The sequence below is a fragment of the Python bivittatus genome, unplaced genomic scaffold (assembly GCF_059951505.1).
Source record: "Python bivittatus isolate LINGU-HERP-01145 unplaced genomic scaffold, Pbiv_v1 ctg000960_np1212, whole genome shotgun sequence".
NCBI lineage: Eukaryota > Metazoa > Chordata > Lepidosauria > Squamata > Pythonidae > Python > Python bivittatus.
In genome coordinates, this window is record NW_028277124.1 from 1,566,593 (window position 1) to 1,591,834 (window position 25,242).

The 25,242-nt window shown below is 39.5% G+C and overlaps 2 protein-coding genes across 5 annotated transcripts in view; both read right to left on the bottom strand.

Annotated features, from left to right (window-relative positions):
- Positions 1-8,082: 8,082 nt before the first annotated feature.
- ROPN1L (rhophilin associated tail protein 1 like) lies at positions 8,083-20,512 on the bottom strand. Of its 3 annotated transcripts, none has more exons than XM_025174556.2 (6): positions 19,249-20,512; positions 15,500-15,657; positions 11,936-12,059; positions 11,628-11,789; positions 10,069-10,244; positions 8,083-8,882 (listed from the first exon to the last, which is right to left on the bottom strand). In XM_025174556.2, the coding sequence occupies exons 2-6, from the start codon at positions 15,628-15,630 to the stop codon at positions 8,822-8,824; spliced, it is 654 nt and encodes a 217-aa protein (XP_025030324.1). In that variant the 5' UTR covers positions 15,631-15,657; positions 19,249-20,512; the 3' UTR covers positions 8,083-8,821. The 3 variants fall into 3 exon arrangements, with proteins under 3 accessions (XP_025030324.1, XP_025030325.1, XP_087987662.1); XM_025174557.2 differs by having other exon boundaries at positions 19,022-20,512; XM_088131536.1 differs by having other exon boundaries at positions 18,967-20,512.
- Positions 20,513-20,661: 149 nt separating this feature from the next.
- The window catches only part of MARCHF6 (membrane associated ring-CH-type finger 6), a 58,473-nt gene continuing 53,892 nt past the window's right edge, over positions 20,662-25,242 (bottom strand). For both annotated transcript variants that reach the window (XM_007440460.3, XM_088131533.1), the window contains exons 25-26: positions 23,157-23,292; positions 20,662-22,778 (exon numbers count right to left, since the gene is read on the bottom strand). In XM_007440460.3, the coding sequence (XP_007440522.1) occupies positions 22,688-22,778; positions 23,157-23,292 (227 nt within the window). In that variant the 3' untranslated portion in view covers positions 20,662-22,687. The remainder of the gene's footprint in view (positions 22,779-23,156; positions 23,293-25,242) is intronic.

Here is a 25,242-nt window from a genome sequence, read left to right on the forward strand (position 1 = left end):
GTGTTCTCATGGTATTGCAGATAAAGATTTGACACATGTATATCCAGAAATTAGGAAATAAAGACAATGGACATCTGTAGGCTGTTTACGCACTTGTTGCCCAGAAATAGTGTATATGGTTCTCAAGTGTGAAAGGAGCAATCTAGAAGATACTTGTTAAGATCAGAGTCTGGAGGGAGCTCTGGTAGAACCTGCTAGCTTGACACTATTTATTTAACGTATGGCACATTCACATAGCAATTCAATAGAATAAAAACACGAGATAAAATACAAAATATGAAGTATAAAATATAAAATAAAATTATAAACATGTCTAGATTACAAATATAATTTCTTACTCCATTTGTCACAGCCAGGAAATCAATGAAATCTCCATTATAGGCTCTGTGTCAAGTCCACGATGTCCAACTCTCAGTTCTGAAGCATTCTCATGGAACCAGACTTGGTTCAGAAAAATACTTCTTTATTAAGGAGTACATGTAGCTTGTAAACAGAACATTGCTAAAACTAACGCCTTGGGTAAACCTCCCTCTATTGACCTCTCTCCTTCCTCCCCCTCATCCCCGAGCTTCTTCCTGGTTCTTTGGGCCCCAGCTGCCTGGCCAGCAATCAAGCCAGTCTAAATTGCCCATATATGGTTAAGCTGCTTCCCAACTCCCCTTACAACCATTAACAGCCACCCCCCCCCTCCTTAGTTACCAGTGGCAGAAACAAATCAATCCAACTCCCAACGAATGCAATACAATGGAAAACAACAACAGTTGGGTGATGCAGGTTCTGACATGCTGCCCCCCCCCCCCCCAAAACCCCTCTTCACCACGCTGGCCAGGAGCCCTAGAAATAAGAAAAAGAGGAACTGGAATTATGAAGATATACATCCCATAGAATTCAACACGTTCACCTGGGTTTGTTAGGATAATTCTTATAAAAGTCCAAAATTAAGTCAGGAGCTCTAACATGTCTTTTGGAGACCCATTCAGCCAGTGATTTAGGGAAATGTTTCCAATGTACCAAATACTGAATGTCTCCTTTGAATTTTCTAGAGTCCAATATTTCCTTGATCTCAAAGTGTTGTTCCCCCTCGATCATAATAGGTTCAGGAGGGCCCACTGCCGGTCTCCATTTATCAGATTCCTTGTAGGGTTTTAATAGTTCACTGTGGAAGACAGGATTAATCTTCCTGAGGGTTTTGGGGAGTTTCAAGTGTACAGACACGGGGTTAATTACTCTATCCACCGTGAAAGGTCCGATGTATTTATTATCAAGCTTTCTACAAGGCCTGGAAGATTTCAGATTCTTGGTAGATAACCACACTTTGTCCCCCACTTTCCACGGTTCATGTGGTGCTCTCTTCTTATCTGCTTGTGCTTTGTAACTTTCTCTAGCTTTTGCAATCGCTTTTTCAGCGATAGGCCACAATCTCCTTATCCTGTCACCCCATTCATCTACTGTTTTAACCCCTGTTTGAGCGTGGGGAAGTTCAGGTATAGGTACAAAATCTTCCCCTGATACAATTTGGAAAGGTGACAGCCCAGTACTATCGTGTACAGCATTATTGTAAGCCACTTCAGCATAAGGTAATAATTCCACCCAATTGTCCTGTTGATGGTTTATGAAACATCGCAAATATTGTTCCAACCCCGCATGCCTCCTCTCTGTCACTCCGTCCGTCCAAGGATGAAAGGAAGAGCTCATTGCTTGCTTAGACCCCAAAAGGGTTAAAAATGCCTTCCAGAATTTAGATGAGAACTGGACCCCCTTGTCGCTGATCACTCTTTCAGGACAACCGTGTAATCTGTATATGTGTTGGATAAACAAGGCAGCTAGTTCAGGCGCTGAGGGGATGGCTTTGCACGGGATGAAGTGAGTTTGTTTAGAGGAGATCAGTAACAGTCCAAATCACTGTCATTTTCCTGCTCTCTGGCAGGCCTACAATAAAATCCATGCTCATTTCTTTCCATGGTTTTTCAGGGCAGGCCACAGTTTGTAATAACCCACGTGGTTTCCCCTCTTGCCTTTTGGCCATAGCACATACAGGACAGGTAGTTAGTATTCTGCCAGATCTCTCCTGAGCAAAGGCCACCAAAATTGCCTGCGGAGTAGATGTAAAGTTTTGACAAAGCCAAAGTGTCCTGCTGTTTTATCATCATGGAACCTTTGTAGTACCATTTTTCGAGCTTCCTGGGGCACGTACAGTCTGCTTTCCACCATGCCCCCTCCCTCTGGGTTAGTTCCTCCTTATTCTCCTGGAACCACTCATCCTGTTCCAGGAATCGATTTAAGCCTGTTAATAACTCTGACTTGAGGAGGGTTTTGGTGGCATTACTTTGTGATCTGGTGACTGCAGCTGCCAGTTCTGGCCCCTGCCGGTTGGGGATTACAGCTGACACCACCTTCTCCCGTTGGCTATTGTGCTGGGGCAGCCTGGAAAGAGCATCTGCCAAGAAATTCCGCCCTCCTGGGAAGTATTTTAAAGTGAAATTAAATCTGATGAAGAATTGCACCCATCTTAATTGTTTAGGAGACAACTTTCGGGGTGATGTCAACGCTTCTAAGTTCTTATGGTCCGTCCAAACCTCAAAAGCCACCTCCGCGTCTTCCAGCAAATGTCTCCAATTTGTTAAAGCCCATTTCACTGCGAAGCCTCCTTTTCCCACACCAGCCACCTCCTCTCAGTTTCAGTGAACTTTCTAGATAAGTAAGCACATGGTTTTAACACTCCTTTCCCATCCTTTTGTAATAGGACTGCACCAGTTGCTACATCTGAGGCATCGGCCTGAATAACAAAAGGCTTTGCTGGATCTGGGTGCTTCAGGATGGGTTCAGCAGTGAATAATTGCTTGAGGCTTTCAAAAGCCTCCTGACATTCTCTTGTCCATTTTAAAGAGGCCCCTGGAGCTTTTGCTGCTGCCGTGGGTTTGTCCTTCGTTTTTAAAAGATCAAAGGGAGGGCTACTTGTGCAAAATTAGGAATAAACTGTCTGTAAAAGTTGGCAAAGCCAAGGAAACTTTGCAGTTGTCTCCTGGTTTTTGGGGCCTCCCAGGCTAGGACATCCTGCACCTTATTGGGATCCATTTCCACTCCTTTATTAGATATTCTGTAGCCCAGATAGTCAATGCAATCCTTATGGAACTCACATTTGGATAATTTTGCATACAACTGCGCATTTAGCAGTTTCTCCAGCACTTTCCTGAGCAATTTCACGTGTTCCTCCATTGTTTCAATGTAGATTAAAATGTCATCCAAGTACACCAACACTCCTCGGTAGAGAAACTCATGCAAGACTTCATTAATCAGTTGCATGAATACCCCGGGTGCGCCTTTTAATCCGAATGGGAGAACTCGATACATGTAGTGTCCCAGTGCGCAGCGGAATGTGGTCCTCCATTCATGCCCAGCTTTTATGCGCACGTGGAAATATGCCTCTCTCAAATCTAGTTTAGTAAAAATCTTTCCTTTTGCCAAATGGGCTAACAAGTCCTTTATTAATGGGAGAGGATACTTGTTCTCTGTGCATATTGCATTTAACCCCCTATAGTCCATGCATAAGCATAAAGTCCCATCTTTCTTTTCTCTGAAAAGTACTGGCACCGCCAGGGGGGATTTGGCAGGCACTATGAAGCCCCGGCTCAAGTTTTTGTCAATGAATTCCCTCAACGCCCCCATTTCCTTTTGGGTCATTGAGTACATTTTTGGGGCTGGGTACTTCACTCCTGGCACGATCTCAATCTTGCAGTCTGTGGGGTGGTGTGGCGGTAGTTGGTCAGACTCCTTTTCACTAAAGACTTTCGCCAAGTCCCTATATTGCCAGGGGATTTCCTCCCCTCCCCCCACGTGGGGTTTCCTCCCTTGGCGCTGCTCCTTCAGGGCTGCTGCCCCCAGCTCCCCTCGTTGGTTGGGCTCCGCCTGCACAATCCCACGCCCGCCATCCGGAAAGGTCAGCGTCTTTTCCCGCCAGCTGATGCGGGGGTTCCACCATTCCAGCCAGGACATTCCCAGAATGAGGGGGTAACTAGCCAGCGGCGCGACCAGGCATTTTAAAGTCTCCCGGTGCGTTCCGACTTTTAACTCAAAAGCCTGTGTAGTAGCGGACTGCACCTCCCCCCACTGCTGTTCCATCCACTTGCCTGAAGATTATGGGAGTTTTCAGCCAGTACACTTTTAAATTTAATCCATTGACGAGCACGGGGCTGATCAAACTCCGGGAGCAACCTGAATCGAGCAATGCTGTGAGCCGGGCCCGACGAGTCGATCGCGGAGCACCGATCACTACCTCATATGTCATCAGACTCACCCGGATGTCCTCGATTGATTTGCTCGGGATCGGCTGGTCTCGCCTAGGGCTCTCCTCCCTCTTGCCGGCACTCTCCCCTTCGTCCTCGCTGTGGAGAGGTAGGCAATCTTCAGCCTCTCTTCTTCGCCTCTCACCACCGTGCTTTTCCATGGGGCTTTCATTGGCTTTGCAGGTTTTTCGGCTTTTTTCCCTTTCGGCGTGGTTTGTAGCCTTGGGTTCTGGGGGCAGGCCGCCACGAAATGCCCCTTCTCGCTGCACATGAAGCAGGCTTTCCCCGCGGCCTGCGGCCTTGCCGAGGGGGTTAACTCCTTCCTTGCCGGTTTCCGTCCTGTTTGCCGTGCAGCGCTAGGAGGCCGCCATCTCGCCTCCACGCCATGCGGTTTGACCCTGGCCAGTTGCGCCTCCAACACGGAGACGTGGGTGATCCATCCCGCCAAGGTCGTTGGGTACCCTCGCACCACGGCCCTCTCGAAGAGCTGTGGGTCCAGCCCCTCCTGGAATAGCCACACGAGGAATGCTTCTGGCCAGTCGGGGAGCTTCGCCACCAAGCGCTTGAACTCCAGCGCATAGTCTGACACGGGGCGCGCTCCTTGTTTCAGCTCCCTGATCGCCTCCGCGACGTGCGAGCCGGGCACATTGGTCCTCGAATCGGTCCCGCAGGGCGGTGATGAAGCGGCCAAAGTCCCCCAGTTCTGGGGCCTCTGCTTCGTTCAAGTCTTTCACCCACTCAGCTGCCACGCCTACCAGGAAGCGGGATACATACAGCACCCTCCAGGCATCACTGGCAAACAGGTGCCCGCACGTGCACATGCAGATTCTCACCTGGTTCAGGAAGGCGGGCAGTTGGGCCGGGTCTCTGTCGTACTTCTCTACTAGCCCCCATCTTCGCAATAGGTCCCCTTCCTCCTGCTGCGGTCGTGGGGCGGCTTGCTGCTGGCCCGCTCCCCAGCCGCGTCCTGCGGGGGTTTGGACCGGGGCCTGATGAGGGGGAAGGGTCGGTGGTTCCAGCGGAGCCATTGGGGAGGGCTGGTCAAGCGGCGCCGGCCCCTGTAGGGGGTTGGTAGGTTGCACGGAAGGTTGTGCCAGAACGCTCAGCTTTCCAACTCCTTCCTCAGTGCGCGCACTTCGCCTTCCAGCTCCCTCACCCCTTGTCTCTCATCCCGTGGCGTTGCTACTTTGGCCGTGGTCCCCATGGCCTTCAACCATCTAGGGCGGGCTGGCACCTCTGGGGTGAACCCTCCAGCGGTTTCCCAGAAGCTCAGGTCTCTCAGTGGGTCCCAGCGGTGGAGTCGCCTCATGGGGGTCTTCGGTCTGGCGCCCGCTAGAGCTTCAGTGAGGGGGATTTGCCGTTCCTCCTCTTCTACTGGTGCCTCCCTTGAACTTTTCTGCAGTTCCTCAGAGGTCATGCTAAGTTGCTGGAAATTCCTCGTAGAGTTTCCTCTTGGGTGAAATCCAATATCAGGGAGTTTTAGCAAAATGTCAAGTCCACGATGTCCAACTCTCAGTTCTGAAGCATTCTCATGCAACCAGACTTGGTTCAGAAAAATACTTCTTTATTAAGGGGTACATGTAGCTTGTAAACAGAACATTGCTAAAACTAACGCCTTGGGTAAACCTCCCTCTATTTATCCCCCCTCCCCTTATTGCCTGGCATCGTGATTCCTCTTCACCTGTTATTGACCTCTCTCCTTCCTCCCCCTCCTCCCCGAGCTTCTTCCTGGTTCTTTGGGCCCCAGCTGCCTGGCTGGCAATCAAGCCAGTCTAAATTGCCCATATATGGTTAAGCTGCTTCCCAACTCCCCTTACAACCATTAACAGCCACCACCCCCTCCTTAGTTACCAGTGGCAGAAACAAATCAATCCAACTCCCAACGAATGCAATACAATGGAAAACAACAACAGTTGTTCTGACACTCTGTTTTGGCACTCTGTCACTATATGTTGGATAGTTCATTTTTCAGCTCCACAATCACAATTCGGCAATCTTATTTTGCCCCATTTATAAAGGGCATCTGCACATCTACCATGGCCCGTGTGAATTCTGTTCAACGTTTTCCATATTGCACGGGGCTGGTCGAATCCAGGTTGTTTCTCTGAGATGGTGAACAAGCTTCAACACTGGGGGGGGGGCAATTTTCTAGCCTGTACTGTTTCCACATGTTGTGGATATTAAAGTCATCTTCCACAAGTGATTTAGCAGTTGAAATGGCTGGGTGTCTAGATCTTAGCCTATTTCGCTCCAGGCAGATTATGTCACTCAATATTGGTAGCTGGGGACTATCAATAGTCTTCCGGTATTCTTGAAGGAGGGCATTTTTCCGTCTTACATCCGGGGGTGGTATATGACTCAGAACAGGCAGCCAGTATGTGGGAGTAGATCATATTGTCCCACTGATGATACACATTGACTCATGCAGTTGTGCATCAATCCTGCTTGTGTATGTACTGTTAAGCCACACTGGGGCACAATACTCTGCTGCTGAGTACATCAAACTGAGTGCAGACACTCACAACGTATCTGTTGCTGAACCCCAACTAGTGCTGCATAATTTGTGTAAGATGTTATTTCTTCTTCTCAGTTTGGCAGCAGTCTTCATCAGATGTTCTTTATAAGAAAGCTTCCTGTCTATAGTAACCCCGAGATACTTAGGATACATGTTATGATTAAGTCGATTTCCCTTAAATCTTACATTAAGCGCTCTGCCTGCTGATCTATTGCAGAGATGGAAGGATGTTACTTCTGTCTAGTTGGATTAGGCTGTAACCTCCACTTATGAAAATATTTATCCAGTATTTCTAAATCAGTAGTAAGAACATCTTCAGTTGTATCAAAAGATTTATGTTGGGTGGCTATAGCCCAGTCATCCACATAGCCAAACTTCCTGGACTTTGTATAAGGTATGTCAGCTATGTATAGGTTAAAAAAAGGGAGTGCAAGAACTGAGCCTTGTGGCAAGTCATTATTTAGTATTTTAGACACACTAATATCCTCTCCCATTACCACAAAAATATTTCTTCCAGCAAGCTTGACACTGCATCACTTACTATGCTCTCTCTCTCACTGAATGGATGGCATAGTGTGATGGAATGGTTTGGTGAAGGCCGTGCTTGGGGAGATAAGCATTTCCTTAGCCCCCAGAAAGAGCGTGGGAAGGTGAAGAGGATGAAACTGGCACCGCCCTAAGGAATTCGCAGTTTTTGCTTGCTGGCTTGGGAAGTTTAGATTCAGTCTGGCAAGATTCTGTCTTGTAGGTGAACGCTATCAAACTATACCTGTACTGTCTCGTGGAGTTCTTTGGAGCTGAACCTGATGCATAGCCAGGTTGACCCAAACACTGAAAATAAATGTCTCCATTTAATTGACCTCTTACTGATGAGTTTTTCTACTCTAAATGTTGCTTGTTGAAGGAGCTGTCAATATACATAAAGTACCATGATCTGACTTCAAGCAATTAAATGTTAGGTGATATGCATTTTATTGATAGTTCACAAACATAAAAGCATGGATATTTGTGGCATGATAAAGCTAAGGTTAATATAGATTTTAAAAATCATTATGTTAGATGTGCCATATTGAGAATGTAGAATAGATACAAATCTAGGTTGTGTCCAAAAATGCCTCTCTGGCTCTTAGCACAAGAAGCATTTTATAGACAAGAAATGATAAACATAAATGGTTAACTTACCATGAGATTTTAGAATTTTTTCAAGGGGAATGTAAAAGTCAAGAGAAGATTTAGTAGCAGAGGGATACACTTGTCAATGGTTCTCTTATATACAATTCTTAGAAAGGTTTAAAGAAGATAAAATAATGTATTGTTTTGAACATTGTAAGACTGAATTTGAAATAGAATTATGTACAAATGAACATGTAATTGCTGAAATGTATTAACTCTTATTGCAATATGAAACAGAAGAAGAATAAGTGAAAGAATGTATGATAAAATGGGCCAACGTTTTTGGTTACAATAAACAAATGGAACAATGGGAAAATATGTGGATGAAAGGCTGAAATTTACATTATGTCATAACCTTAAAGATAATTTCTATGAAAGGATGTATCGTTGGTATATGTCACCAGAGAAATTGTCTAGAATGTACAAGGTACTTATAGACTATTTGCGGGAAACAGAAAAAAACGAACGAGTGATTTGTGGGTTTGATGATTAGAAAAAAAAATAGATGATAGAAAAAAGTTTGTTTTAGAAACCATCCAGTAAGAGGTAATTTTTTATTTGTAATTATACTTGCTATAAAGGAAATCAGAAGCAACATCTTTCTATTTCTATTTTTTCCTTTTGCACTTTTGACTTTTTCTTTGTTCTTCTTTCTCTTTTCTTTTTACTTTGTATTAGTCCTTGTTAGTTTTTATCTTCTGTTTAAAGTTCTTAATAAAAATTATATATACATAAAACAAACATAAAAGCATGTTGGAGATTATATTAATGAAAACTTTAATTTTATTAGGCTATTTGTCATAACATTTTGCTATGTACTAAAAATTTATTACCCTCAAATGTTCTTGTTTTAAGGCTTCACTTTTACAGTGGTGAAATCTGCAGTCCCAATCATATATTCTTTACGTGCCCTGAATGAGAAAATAATTATTTTTCAATATTCTGTATTAAATCCCTCTCTTCCCACAGGTACGCAATTTATACGTAAGAGGAAATTTAATATTGTAAAAAAAAACCAATGTAATTTCTATCACACGATAAACCCCCAAATCTGTAGCTTAACTCAATTTCCATCATCTATAACATCCAGGTGCCCAAATGAGGCAGGAAAGCAAAGACAAAAGCTGGAACTAGCAATATAATCATATCTGTTCTTAAATAAGGTACATTAAAAACTGAGCTATACTGACAACTGTATCATCCAGAATTTACAAAAGTACATGTAAGGTGGATAAAAGCATGGCTATACTAGCCCTTCCTCTAATCAACACATGTAGAATAAATATTACATAGAAATTAGGACTTGGAAAACTATTTCATTTTGCATTATAGTTAAAGACCTAGAGCAGGCCAGCACAACATGCAGTCCAAGTAACCTTGTGCGGCCCGCCAATGTTTTCTAAAAAAACTAAATTTACAGCCATTGCCACCACCTCAAAATACATGCTGCTGAGCACCCCCAAGCCTTGTTGTCAGCTCCAGCAGTTCCACCGCTCCACCAGCCGTGGAACAGCTGAATGGCACTCCAGGTATTTTTTCACGGCTCACAAGGATTTTTAATTTATCAGTGTGGCCCTTTCCCCTCGATGAGTTGTGCAGGCCTGACCTACAGCAAGCTAATAATTTTCTTCTTTTGGTTGTCACATTAAGCACATTAATCTCCCTAGTTTTACTTTTCAGCTTCAACCATGGAATACCGTAGTTTTACATCTGTATATAAACACAAAGTTTAAAAATTATAGTATGAAATTGGTTTGTAAATCCTGGGTAAAGGTAATAACATAGATATAGATGCATTCTAATTTGTGCTGTAAAGGGAAAGTGAAAACTGTATTTAAAAAATTGCATAGCTTATAGAGTAGGATTCTCCTTTCTCTGCTATACTTCTCACAACTGAGGATTATAGGGCCCTTTGGAGATGCAGGAAAGGAGGGTAAGTGAAGCACTCAACCCAATCTGGTATCTCACAGACTTCCTTGAGGTCTCTGATGATCTAAAGGTTCTGGGGCTTTTGGGGTGAGGCAAGAGGAGGTGAAGAGCTGCTATCCCATTTAGTGGGGTAGGGAGCACAAGTTTCATATACCTATTAATACTTACACTTGATCTTTAAGAGCCTTGAGAAAAGAGTTGGTTACTTCCTCTGTTATTTCATCATCTAAGCTAGCCAAGTAGGAATAGAGAAATTCAAAAGTGTCATACGGAATACGGGCTGCTCCACCTTCTGGATCATTTGTCAGAATTTCACAGGCATGCTTCATTGAACTGAGCAGGGACTAAGAAAAGCCAAAACAATAAGCAAAATAAGTATATATTAGAACACAAGGCAGCTGCTGAGATTCACTAGTAGTTATTCTAATACATGTATTTAATTAGATTCATAGCCTCTCTCCACAGAAATGTACAGCAAAAGAAATGGTCAGTAAAAAACCACCAGGACAGCAAATGTGGAAAGGTAGCACAGTTCTTTAATTATAAATACACACAGAATGAAACCTGCTTTTATTTCAGTTTCCATTCCAGTTACATCCTTAAAAAAATGAATTGAGAAAGATTATATATCATATCCAGGAAGGCCACTTCAAACATCATGCATTTCTCACTGAAAAGTATGCAAATCATCTGGAGGTTGTAATGCATGATGACTGCACATATGGCTAGTAAGGAAGCCAGAACTGATAGTAATTTCTCATCATGGTTACAGCAGAAAAAATGTGTTGGCATACATAACACTTCATATGGGGTTTATGTACTTTTCCTTACCTCTTCATGAGGTCAGTACTCCATAATTCACCAATAGAAAACATGCTGACATTTAGGAGGGAATTTAGAATGATTCTCTTCCATCAGGCTTTTGGATCTTGATCTCTTGGGGGTGGCTATTATTTTATTTTATTTTATTGGCTGGGTGTATTTATTAATTTTATTCATTTGTTGCAAACATGTTTTATGGCTTTATGTTTTAATTGTTATAAGCCGCCAGTAATTATATGATTGGGGTGGCAAAGACATACAAATTTATTCATACAAATAAATTTTCAAACCTCATTATCAGTCAAAATGAAAATCAGTAAAATATTCAGTAGAAAATACTGCCAAATGCTACTGAACAGGAATCATTCAGTGGTAGCACTATATTAGTTAGCACTTCAAAGTGGGTTTCCATTAAATTCCTCTCAATTGTGAAATTCAGAGAATTTGAATTATAATATATTGCAGCTTAAATAATAAAATAAACTTTGGTAACTGACACTCTGAAGGATGAAAATTTAAATGATGAAATAATTCTGAATCTATAACTGCATTGCCCAAGTTTTGAAAAAGTAAATTTGTCAAAACAAAGAGTTAAATCAATTTCAAACTTTTTTTCGAAATTCTATCCATATATATATTTGCAAGCACTCATATGTGTACATAATGCACTTATAATTTTCTGTGTTTTAAATGATGCAAACAAGCCTAATTATAGCCTATTAATATTGTATACATCATGGGTCCTATCTTTTGAACCCCAAACTGTTTTTAAAAGTTTTCTCATTGTTATCCTTATGCATTTAACCAAAATAAAAATAAAATTAAAAATTTATTTTTAAACATCTCTACTATTCATTTCAATAGAACAACAATTCTATATAAGAAAGGCTTGACTTCTTACGTACTCCGCCAAGAGCACTACAGCCAAGGGCAAAAAACTTCATCCATTCTACTCCATCTACGAAGTTGTCTAATCGAAGAAGATTGCACAGTTGTTCCATTGGTAAGCACAAATTCTTCCACTTTTTCTGGAGATCTTGTAAATCCACAATTTTCTTTTCAGACAGCTGTAAAAAGATATATATCATAAAGAAAATGCAAGAGAACAAAATTGGAAATTAAGTAGTTAAAAGAAAAATCATTTTAGGCAGCATAAGTCATTTAAAAATCAATAGTATTATTCTAGATTTCAACTGTTAAAATTTTTTTTTACCTGTTTATGCAAAATTTTAAGAAGGCCAGGAGTCAAACCAGTGTCATTTTTCTGTGTGGCTACTGGCATTTCAACACGGTCTTTCACAGGAAGAGGCTCTCCTCTTGACAAAGCATAGAAATACCTATCATAGCGCAATAGCAAATATCAAAAAACAGTTCAAGTTAAAACCAGATGATGCTAATATATAAAGTTTTCAAAATCAATACTACAGCTCACACCCAAGCTGTAAGTGGGAAAAAAAAGTGTATTTGCATTTGCTCCTTTCAGTGAGAAAAGCCAATATTCTGTGACTGAGAGCTGGGGTGTGACAGAGGGGTTGATCAACTCTTCCTCACTCAAACAGCCTTCTGTTTAAGTGGATATATTTCCAAATAAAATATAATGCCGCAGCTACCCACCATTTCTTTCTTCTAAGAATGCCTAATTGGCCTCTGTGGGCTCAAATGCATTTTTAAACATGCAGTATATCAGACTCCTTAAAAATAATTTTAAAGATCTAAAAATATTTTAGAAGTCAAGTGGGGTAGGAGGCTAGGTGGGCACCTAAACAGCTATCTGAACAGACTAATAATATTGGGAGTCCATGTGGTGATTCATGAACATGGTAACATAATTACCGTGAGTACAGATACACATCTGTACTATTCTGCAGCTCAATTATTAAGTTGAACCACAGTGAATTATCCAGAAGTTTAGTTTCATGTCTTCATTCAGGATCAATAGTTGGTATATTACTGTTTTTCATGACTACTGTTTGATTAGGGCTCATTTGTGTATGGGTTTGCCCTATGAGTATTATTCATATCCATGGTAGTTTAACAATTATTTTATAAAAGCTTAGAAACTCATGTTGACCACACATACATAGAATTAGTAAGAGGGACCTGCAGAAATAGTGCTCCTATTCAGGGTTTCAGCTTGTCAGCAGCCATTCCCTCCTTGAGGATAATTCACTCCATCCTTACCTGTTTTCCTTTCTCATTTTGCAACTGATACAGTAGCCATATTTGGTTGGTGCTGAGCCTGCAAAGTCTTCCACAGACAGATTTATATTAATGTTTTTCCTGTTAGGGTTTTTGTTTTTTTGAAAAACTGTGCAAAGCCTGTGATTTCAAATCCTGGTAAAGGATTGAACATAAATTATATAATACCCAACATATGGGGGGCTACTTATGCCTGATGAGTTCCAACAAGAAGAAAACTGGTTGTATAGTGCCTCCTAGTGGTCAGTAGTAAATATAACTACTATACAGTACTGTAATACAAAGTTAACTTAACAGGGCATGAGGCCCTGTCAAGTTAACACCTTAGCTTTCTAGTCTGAGACTGCAAACAAACAAAAAAGGAATGTGTATCATTCATAGCATTTATAGACTGCCCTTCTTATAAGCTGCTGACAGGTCAAAGATAGATCTAAATAATAATGCAAGGCCTGTGAATTCAAATCTTGGTCAAAGGTTGAATATACAATATATAAAACCCAGCATATGGGGATATTCTACGCCAGGTGAGTTCTGATGAGAATGAAACTTGTTTTAAAGTGCTTCCAAGTAGTCAGTAATGAGTATCACCACTGTTTTAAAAATCATTATTTGAATTTCTGTTAATTTTGAAGTTTCCATAAGCATGCTAATGCTTCTCTCTTGAATCTCAATAATCCCTTTTGACTATAATCCTGCCAACCTCCATGTATCATCTGAGTTTATTAGCAAAACAAGAGGACCAACTATAATCTCATATCTGATCTGAAATCTCATGGGTTAGGGTGGTAAGTAACAGCTCCCTTCCTCTCAAACCCTCTTCTACTAACTGTGTCTAACACTGAGTATACTACACCTTTTCCACTGATGCAGTGTTAAAAAAATCAATATAAAAAAATAAAAATATTTAAAAATTTTATATTTTAAATTATTTTTACAATTTTTAATTGCAATTTACATTAATGATAAGAATGTTAGAAGTGAAATATATAGTTAGTACTACATCCACTTAAATTTTACACATTAATTAATCCAAAGTAATTACTGCCACATACAGTGGGGCAAAAAAGTATTTAGTCAGCCACCAATTGTGCAAGTTCTCCCACTTAAAAAGATGAGAGAGGCCTGTAATTTTCATCATACGTATACCTCAACTATGAGAGACAAAATGGGGGAAAAAATCCAGAAAATCACATTGTCTGATTTTTAAAGAATTTATTTGCAAATCATGGTGGAAAATAAGTATTTGGTCAATATCAAAAGTTCATCTTAATACTTTGTTATATATCCTTTGTTGGCAATGACAGAGGTCAAACGTTTTCTGTAAGTCTTCACAAGGTTTTCACACACTGTTGCTGGTATTTTGGCCCATTCCTCCACGCAGATCTCCTCTAGAGCAGTGATGTTTTGGGGCTGTCGCTGGGCAACACGGACTTTCAAGTCCCTCCAAAAGTTTTCCATGGGGTTGAGATCTGGAGACTGTCTAGGCCACTCCAGGACCTTGAAATGCTTCTTAGGAAGCCACTCCTTCGTTGCCCAGATCAAGGGAGATTATCAGTGGTCTTGTATGTCTTCCATTTTCTAATTATTGCTCCCACAGTTGATTTCTTCACACCAAGCTGCTTGCCTATTGCAGATTCAGTCTTCCCAGCCTGGTGCAGGTCTACAATTTTGTTTCTGGTGTCCTTCGACAGCTCTTTGGTCTTGGCCATAGTGGAGTTTGGAGTGTGATTGTTTGAGGTTGTGGACAGGTGTCTTTTATACTGATAGCAAGGTCAAACAGGTGCCATTACTACAGGTAACGAGTGGAGGACAGAGGAGCCTCTTAAAGAAATAGTTACAGGTCTGTGAGAGCCAGACATCTTGCTTGTTTGTAGGTGACCAAATACTTATTTTCCACCATGATTTGCAAATAAATTCTTTAAAAATCAGACAATGTGATTTTCTGGATTTTTTTCCCCATTTTGTCTCTCATAGTTGAGGTATACCTATGATGAAAATTACAGGCCTCTCTCATCTTTTTAAGTGGGAGAACTTGCACAATTGGTGGCTGACTAAATACTTTTTTGCCCCACTGTAAATGAGCCTGTCAACAAGATTGGTTCACCCTAACTATCAACATTGAAGAGGCAGAAGAAAACAATCTATTACCAATGTTGTGAATGTAACAAATGCAGCTAGTTTGCATTACTTCATCCAAACCAAAATTTGTCAATGGAATGGGAGCTAAAATGCAAAGGCAAACAATGAGATGAGACTAAAATATTTTGTTACGTACTAAACTTGTTTTAGCCAACAAAGGCAATGTATAGACAGACATAGATTCCTATATGAAGATAATTTTTCTAGATCCAAACCTGTGATATTAAAATACACCAAGTGTACAAAACTGCTTATAGGTATTAATTCTCCTTTTTAAAAGTAATAATCATGCATTTGGGAAGCTGAATCCAGCCATTTCTTTCTTTCTTTCCAAATGCACTATAATATCAGAATTTTCAATTCAGTGTTCTGTTCAAGAAGAGAGATGTTTATGTGAAGTCTTCTGAATTAAGATACTTAGCTTTGGTTTTCTACTCACCCATAAGACCACTGGAGAACATCCCGTGGTTGGGTCCTGATTGCTGCTTTGGTAAATTGTTTCATAATATCTGGCAGTTCAGGTGGAACATGAATCTGCTGTGCACAGAACATAACATCTGGAACAGGCATGGTTATTCAAAGTCCAAAACTAGAATCCTACAGAAATTAAAAAGAACAATATTAATTAATTAATGTATCTAAAATAATAATTTGAAATTTATAAAGGCATACTGTATGTTAATATAAGTGGTTTATCACATATACCCCACTTTTCTCCAAGGAGCTCAATAGAGTACATATAAGACTACCCTGGAACTTAGTAACATCTCATAACGTAGATTAGGCTAAGAAGTGATTTTTGCAAAGGTACTATATGGTTAACAAAATGTATTGAATATACCACCTTTTGTTATGAATTAAACAAGCTGGAAATCTTTCTTCATATTATAACAGCTCACTTTGAAAATATAGAACAAGCATAGGGGGGTACCTATTTTTAACTGAAATATGGTTTACATACAAACATAACTTACAAAAAGTTATTAGATTTGTCTTTTTGTCCACCTGATGATAGATCTGGCAGCCAACAAGTAATCATAGCAAAAACAATACCATTCCTTTTCCATTTCAAAATTAACAACTACTGTATATTAGGCTACATCCAAATTATGAAAGTAGACTTTTGCTTGCATCAAGGGATGTTCCCTCACTCTTTTGTCATTTAGACAAATTCCAAATATTTTCCAGAACTTCCTTCCCAACTCTCAGAATTATGGGGTGGGAGTGGAGAAATAAATACAACTCACTATGAATTGATCATAAATGCTTTGGTGGATTAGAACATCACTTCGTAATCCGAGAATGGACTCCAACATATGCTTATTGCTCTGCCACAAATTCTGTATGTTATTTTGCATGTTCCTTTATTCTATCCTCCCATGCCTAGCACTGATTGCCCTATCTATATACTACTAAAACTTTCATTGTGTTTATCTGTGTCTGTTTGTACCCTCAAGTGAGCCCAAACGGTGCATTATAGCGCAAAACATTTTGAATCAAGGTACCTAAAATCCACTAAATTAAAGAATGCATAAAAAGTCTGGGACCCATTACTCCTGTGGAATTTAAATGTCCACGATGCTCACACGAGTTTTATTTGCAAAGTTGTCGCTGTTGCAGCATCCCCACGGTCATGTGATCGTGATTTCCGACACTCTGTGCCAGCTTCCCACAAGCAAAGTCAGTGGGGAAGTCGGCAGGAAGTCAGAAGTTGCTCCTGCTCCCACTGCTTTTTTGCCCACCCATGGTGATTCTGTTTAGGTAAGTAAAAATAATTGACTTATTATTGTAGTTTGTTTCCCACTACAATTATTTTTCTGTTTATGATATATACTCTTCCTAGATGATCACAGGTCTGTCCAGCTTTGAGGTAAAAAAAATATGGTCAGCCTAAAATTTTATGTTCATTCTGGTCACATCAGACTGCACTACCTTTCTCTGAAAGGATGACCCAATGGGTCACAGGGCTGTCTAGTTCCAGTTAAAAATCAGAAGTCTGGTAGCACTTTTTCAGACTAACAAATTTTATTAAAAGGCATAAGCTTTTGTAAGCTACACCTCACTTCATTAGAAGTATCTCATTCCTGTTAAGGGCTATAACCACTCACTTTACAGTTGCTTAAATCCTAAAACCCTCTTATATTTAGCCCAGCCTAGGTGCAACCTGATCCAAAGATATTCCAAAATTCCCCATGGAGTTTCACTATCCTGGGATCTTTCATTAGTAAGATGTGATTGCCAGACATCAGCAGCTATCTGCACCAGCTAAGCTACACTTTCTCTTGTCATTTCTTGCCATTTCACTATTCTTCTGAAGCAACCAGCAACTATTGTGGACTGCTATATCTCTGCTCCAAGTGAGTCAAACTCTCTCTCTCATGTGTTTTTCTACACCACTATAAAATGCATCTGAAAATAAATGAAATCTTGGAATGACATGAGTTTCTGATGTGAGGTTTTAGATCCATATCTCATGAGATCATATTAGTATTTAGATTTATATTCTGATAAATCAGTAGTTAGATTTATATTCTGCAAGTTAATCAAATGATTCTCAGGGCAGTTAGTAAGTGACATATTCTTAATAATGTGGATTCCCAGGGATGATGAGGTACCCGGAGGTAGAAATTTAACATTTTTCTCTTCTAACATACAATCCCAGTATCTACTAGTCTACAATCTGAGTGTTATATACTGCTGTTATTTTAATGCAAAAGTACAGAATATAACACTCAGCAGAATGCATTTCAGTATTCAGAGTACTAAAACTATCATCAGTGTTCATAGCAGCCTTCCATATCATCTTCAGCCTACATGCCTAGACAATACATTTTCTCCAAAATCCATGGGATGAGACTTATAGTCTAACACAGTGCTTCTCAAACATTTTAGTCTCACATTCTTAAAAATGATTGAGGACCCCAAAGAGCTTTGGTTTATGTGGGTTTTATCTACCGATATTTACTGTATTAGAAATTAAAACTAAGACATTTTAAAATATTTGACTTTGTGGACCCCTGAAAGGGTCTCAGGGACCTCAAGGGGGCCCCAAACCACACTTTGAGAATCATTTGTCTAACATGTCTAGACAGCACCTGGTTTATAGAAGATGCACTTTCTGGGACATTGTGTGTGAGGGAAAGAAGCACCACAGCCAGATAAAACGATATGGGGGTCAAATACAGAAATAAAAATGGGGAACTTTTATGCAGGGTTCCTGCTTGTAAAGTAGGTCCTGTGCTTACAGGTATATATTTGTAAATCCCTTAAGCAATTCAGTTTTACATTTATTAAACAGTGATGCATCCAGATAATTTTAGATTATATTCATAAAGATCTACTAGGCTCCTACTTTTTGGTACAGCTCACCTATTTAAAACGTGAGTAGCCTTAAGACTCCCTTCTGCTTGTTTTGATGAATATATATTAACAACAGTCTAAGCAGTAATGCAGTCAGGGCCAGACTTTGTGCCTTTGCTTAAAGCACAAAGTCTGGCCCTGATTGCATTACTGCTTAGATTGTTTTTAACATATTTTTACAATCTGCCGTGTAACCCATATGCATAAAAAGTGAGATACACGTTGTACAGATAACTCACTGCAGGGGTAGCAAGTATAATTCTACTTCTCACACTTGTACTCAGTGAACGCATTTTCAGCGGATGGCGTGATGTAAATAGGAAAAAATACTAAGCTTGGACTGGAGTGAGGAAATCTAGAGTTTAAAAACGCTTTCAGCCAGGAAGTAACTTTCTTGGTCAGTCATCCATACATATTCACCTTTTCCCTCTAGTTGCAACCTATCTCCTAGGGTTATTGTTCAAATAAAATTAGGATGCTGGAAGTGGGAAACCATAAAAGCTATACTAAGCTCTCTGGAGAAAGGGGAGAATAAATGTACCGTACCGCAAATAATGTAGTATTACCCACTAGTACCCCGCCCCACGCTTGAAACAGTAACCTCGTCCCCTTCGTCCGGCTCCAGCAGCTCCTCTCCTCTAATAAGCTTGCTGCTGTTCTGCAGCAAGAAGCTAGGGAAAGGAAAACAGGCAGAAGCTTCGCTCCTTTCTCGGCTGCCTCTCTCGAAAGGTCTGAGCGCCACTGCTGGGTTTCCATGACAGCGCGCGCGTCTCGCTGTCTCATAGCAACGACGGAAATCGCGGAGAAAGAATGACAATTGAGAATCACCGTTGGTCTTATAAGTGTCCTTCTAGTCCGTCGAATCTCTATGGTAAAGTCTGTTTCCCCGCCTTCCCGCATTGGAATTTAGAAGCCCTTTAACTTCCTGCGCTATCGCGGTAACGTGAAGTCGCGCGACTGTTGATGACGCAAACATTCTGAGCACGTCGCGCCCTCGAGCAGGCGCTGTTAAGATTGCGCACCACACCTTTGAAACTTTTCATTATATGAGGAGGAACTTGTTAAAGATGGGGTCTTTGCTTTAGAACAAGGTTTAAACCGCACTTTTAAATACTGTTTAATTTTAAAAAGGAGAGCGAAAATCGTAGATTTTTAAAAAATCAGTAAATAGAAATAATATACACAGATTTTGCAAAAAGAGCCGTAGCACACTTTTTAATATTTCTTTTAAAAAGAAAGCTTAAAATATCTAGCGATATTTATATTTCGATATATAACGAAAGACTCAAAGATTGTACACCAACATATGGATACTTGGATGTTGAGTTTTGTCTGGTTAAATAAAGGGCCACAGCGCAACAGAGTTCAGAAAAGATTACTGTACTGGAGTTACAATGCATGGCTCTTCCAGTTTAATTCTCTGACATGTTAATAGAAGTCACTTGTATGCAAAATATTTTTCTTCAATGAAAAGAAAAACTCAATGTGGAAACAGGGAGGCACCTTTATATAGGTCTTTCCTTCGCTTGACAAACAGCAAAGGCTGCCTGAACGGGAGATGTGCGCGTGCATTAAAACACCCACTTCCAGGGCTACAAGGAAATAGAAATGTGCTCAGGCTTAGGACTGTGCAATATTTGTCAAACCGTGGGCCAAATACTGAATTATATACACATGGAGCTACAGAAACTTAACATTCTACTAGAACAATAAGTACATATTTAAGAAATTAAACTGATTATAAATGCAATAAAGTGTTAAGCACAATTGCTAATTTCCAGCAACTTTGGACAGATAAAGATTTACTAGTAATGATGTGTACTTTCCTTTAGCAGATTTAAAAGTATTTTGAAATTTAATCACAGTGGGCAGAATTCAGTACTTGGCAGTGTTGTAATATTTGTACATTAAAGCAGTTTTCTAGATCTTAGGGCCTCAAAGAAAGGCCCCCAAATATATAGACAAAAATATAAAAAATGATAAAGTGAAGGAACAAATATTAATGCCCCCTTATGTTACATACAAATGTTAATTTGTATCACTGAAACAGATTATACAATTCACCTTTTGGGCAAATGTTGACAAGCTAAATGAAACATTCTTTTATATTATTTGTAAGTTATAAAATTCACTTGAAGATGACCAGGTACAAAAGGAATGTTGCTCTAAGGGAAACAGTATCATTAACTATTTCTATTAACTGTCATGTTAAAATAGCAGGAAAAAGAAAGCAAGTGCCAATACTTTTTCTTAACAAATTTTAATAATCATTGAACACCAGGTTGTCTGGGATAAAAACACCAATTACAAGTTACTGCATTTCTGCAAAATGCTACAGGAAGAAGCACAGCATTGCTGGCAATATCCTAGTGGCAAGACTGCTTGGATTGCTTTGTCTTTTTTTTTTAAACAAAGATGTCAAGGACTAATTTTGTGCAACTGAAAGTCTGTCACTAGAAAACGCTGTAATTGTGGACAAAATATGCTCTTGCACAAAATACTGAAATTGTAATATTTGGATTTCAAAAAGAAATAGATACAAAAAACTCACAATTAAGATCTGTATAAAGTACAGACAGTTAAAAGCAAGTGGGGGGTTTTGGCTACTTTCTCATTACTATACTTTTTAATGGGAGCAGTGTCAAAAATAAAGTTTGAAAGCATTAATCCTTGTATAATGCCAAAATTGAGGTAATACTCCAAAATGTCAGTAGTGGAGAGAGAGCACAGCCTCATTTCTACTGTACTTTAGCAGTGTGCATGAATATAAATTATTGGAAATCTAGTCTCCAAATCTTCCCCCCCCATCCTAAAATTATAGAACTCAAATAACTTTTCTTTCAGTACAAAAACATGCTGAAGACAGCAAGCCATTTGGTAACATAATTTAACTTATATTCAGGGATGCAGTCCTGAGTGGTAACACAGCTGCATAGCATTTTTTTCTTAATCTAAAAAAAACTTCTCACCATTTTTGAATAGGATATTGCATTTTCAAGCACATAAAGAAATTGAAAGCTTTAGTATTATTTCATCTCTGTGTTTCAGAAGTAATGACATTAAAATATATTATTATTACCTGCAGAAAAGAATTATACATATAAAAATAACTTGCCTTGGGAGATTTGTTTGGTGCAATTGTTGTAAAGATCCACTGATTCTTTAATTTTAACATCTGTTTCCTTTTCCAGCTGTTAATACTATAGTATTTAGATTCCCCCCTCCACACACACACACTAATTCATAAATTCTTTAGAATTACTGCCATGACATGTGCTCATTTTTAATATAAGAGACTATGAGTTCCATAGTATGCTTTGTAACTTTGGTTGTAAGAAAGTTCTAGCAATTCAGAGTTGTTTGTTGCATTTTTTATCATTTATGTTCTCTGTATTTGATAAATATGTCAGATATCCATTCTCCTGTACTCTAGTGTAAATAAATATTTACGCATTTCAGTTTGTAAAAAAGGAAATATTGGCTTACACAATGGAAATAAATTCTTACACAAACCTCTCAATTAGCTGATTTAGGTATTTCTGCCACTTGGCTCTAATGAATTTTAAGTGCTTAGAAATTCATTAAAATTCTGTCTTCCAGTTCCAAAAAATTAATGCCTCACAACCAAGCAAGTGATTAAAACTGTCTGAAGAAGAAAAGTTGTCCTGATCCATTCTACTGTACAGTATTACAAATATAATCACATGAAAAAAATAATCAGGCAATAGAAAATGTACAACAGCTTTGATGTTATACAGAAATATTTTTAAAAATCAAATGAAACTCATGTGTTCTTATCACAGCCACTTCATTGCTGACTGTAATGGTTATTTCATTTTCATCTCCTTGATAAGCTAGCCATGGCTATAAAAATGCAATTGATTCTTTTGAAATATATATTTTCCCTACAGCAATATTGTTTTGTGGCACATATGTCAACAGAACAGCAATCCAAAATAAAGTGACAACTAGATTTAATAAATTAATATTCTTTTAAAGATGTACAATGAACATTCATTTTAATCCAAGGTTGTAGGGTACTGGGATATTGCTATTTACACATTTACAGATCTCAGCACTGTAAGTTCAGAAACTGCAGATAGTGCATAGCCCTAACTGCTATCTGAATGCCATGAGAAAAGAAGCCAAAATTAAAATATAAAAACCCAGCTGAGAAAATTGTTGGGAAATACCCAAATAATGATGACCAGTCTATGAAAAAGAACACAAAGGCAAGGGAAGATCAAGTAATTCCATGTAACCATTTCTATTCTTGTGAAGACTGAGGTGGTGATGGTGACGTCCCTGGTTTCCCAGTTTTTCGTTCATAATTCACAAGTCGTTGCCCAACAAGATACCTAGGATTTAAAAGAGGGTTTTTTAAAAAAAAATTAGTCTTCATTTCAAGTTTGGGTATGAAATGAAATACTAACCAAAGGCACATTTCTTCACAAAAGGTATGATTTCATTGAAGTTTTAAAGAAAGAAGCTTCCACTGTTTTCAAGGGCTGTAGGAAGGCAGCATTACTACCCTAATCTAGACAAACCACAATAAATGCGCATTCTATCACTCTGCATAGTTAATTCCATGTGCTTCTAGAAAAGCTTATATTATGAGTGAGCACATCCTGAATATCCAAAATTCTGTCCATAATTTCCAACTATTCCAGCTTCCTAAAGATTTAGGAGATTGTTACTACACTCTGGCACTAATAAATCTTGGCTAGGATACTTACTTATCATTTTTAATGTGCTCATAAAGGCGCTTGAATTGACGGACCTGAAAGGATAAGATTCCCATCAAAACTACTACCATGAGTAGAAAAGGATAAATCCGACGTTGTACTAAATTTTGCATCTCAGGAGTGACACCTGCAAATCGTAATAGAAAAACAAGGAAACCAAAAATTAGAAGCAGTGCAAATTCTAAACTTTTCCATTTCTAATCTTAATTTTAATGTTAAGTTACCTTTTGATTCTTAATGAACTATAGATATTTTTTAAAAATGTAAAAAATAATACATTTAAACTAATGCGTTCTTTTTTTAAAAAAAAGGTTATTTGGATATTTCTCTTTGTACTGTTTACATGTTTTGAAAAAGCAATTAAATATCTGTGATACAATAGCATATTCTTAAAAACAAAAAACTGTGGTTAACTGAAGAACCCAACAAGCCAAGAACTAGTCTTTCTTTTCTTCCATCCACTCAAAATTGATATTCTATTTCTCCTTTACTATAGATTCTTAGTGATAGGACCAGGAATTTTGTGTAAGATCCCATTTGACTGCTGAGATTCAAAAAGACAAAAGATGCCATTTGCCTTCTTTATATGAAATTACTTAAAAGTTTTATTTAATATAGCTGGTTCTGATACTTGAGTAATAGGCAGAGACCATGTCATAAGATTATCAGGAATTGACAACTGGCATATACAGTGGGGCAAAAAAGTATTTAGTCAGCCACCAATTGTGCAAGTTCTCCCACTTAAAAAGATGAGAGAGGCCTGTAATTTTCATCATAGGTATACCTCAACTATGAGAGACAAAATGGGGAAAAAAATCCAGAAAATCACATTGTCTGATTTTTAAAGAATTTATTTGCAAATCATGGTGGAAAATAAGTATTTGGTCACCTACAAACAAGCAAGATGTCTGGCTCTCACAGACCTGTAACTATTTCTTTAAGAGGCTCCTCTGTCCTCCACTCGTTACCTGTAGTAATGGCACCTGTTTGACCTTGCTATCAGTATAAAAGACACCTGTCCACAACCTCAAACAATCACACTCCAAACTCCACTATGGCCAAGACCAAAGAGCTGTTGAAGGACACCAGAAACAAAATTGTAGACCTGCACCAGGCTGGGAAGACTGAATCTGCAATAGGCAAGCAGCTTGGTGTGAAGAAATCAACTGTGGGAGCAATAATTAGAAAATGGAAGACATACAAGACCACTGATAATCTCCCTTGATCTGGGGCTCCATGCAAGATCTCACCCCGTGGGGTCAAAATGATCACAAGAATGGTGAGCAAAAATCCCAGAACCACATGGGGGGACCTAGTGAATGACCTGCAGAGAGCTGGGACCAAAGTAACAAAGGCTATCATCAGTAACACACTACGCCGCCAGGGACTCAAATCCTGCAGTGCCAGACGTGTCCCCCTGCTTAAGCCAGTGCATGTCCGGGCCTGTCTGAAGTTTGCTAGAGAGCATTTGGATGATCCAGAAGAGGATTGGGAGAATGTCATATGGTCAGATGAAACCAAAGTAGAACGTTTTGGTCTAAACTCAACTCGTTGTGTTTGGAGGAGAGAGAATGCTGAGTTGCATCCAAAGAACACCATACCTACTGTGAAGCATGGGGGTGGAAACATCATGCTTTGGGGCTGTTTTTCTGCAAAGGGACCAGGACGACTGATCCGTGTAAAGGAAAGAATGAATGGGGCCATGTATCGTGAGATTTTGAGTGAACGCCTCCTTCCATCAGCAAGGGCATTGAAGATGAAACGTGGCTGGGTCTTTCAGCATGACAATGATCCCAAACACACCACCCGGGCAACGAAGGAGTGGCTTTGTAAGAAGCATTTCAAGGTCCTGGAGTGGCCTAGACAGTCTCCAGATCTCAACCCCATGGAAAACCTTTGGAGGGAGTTGAAAGTCCGTGTTGCCCAGCGACAGCCCCAAAACATCACTGCTCTAGAGGAGATCTGCGTGGAGGAATGGGCCAAAATACCAGCAACAGTGTGTGAAAACCTTGTGAAGACTTACAGAAAACGTTTGACCTCTGTCATTGCCAACAAAGGATATATAACAAAGTATTAA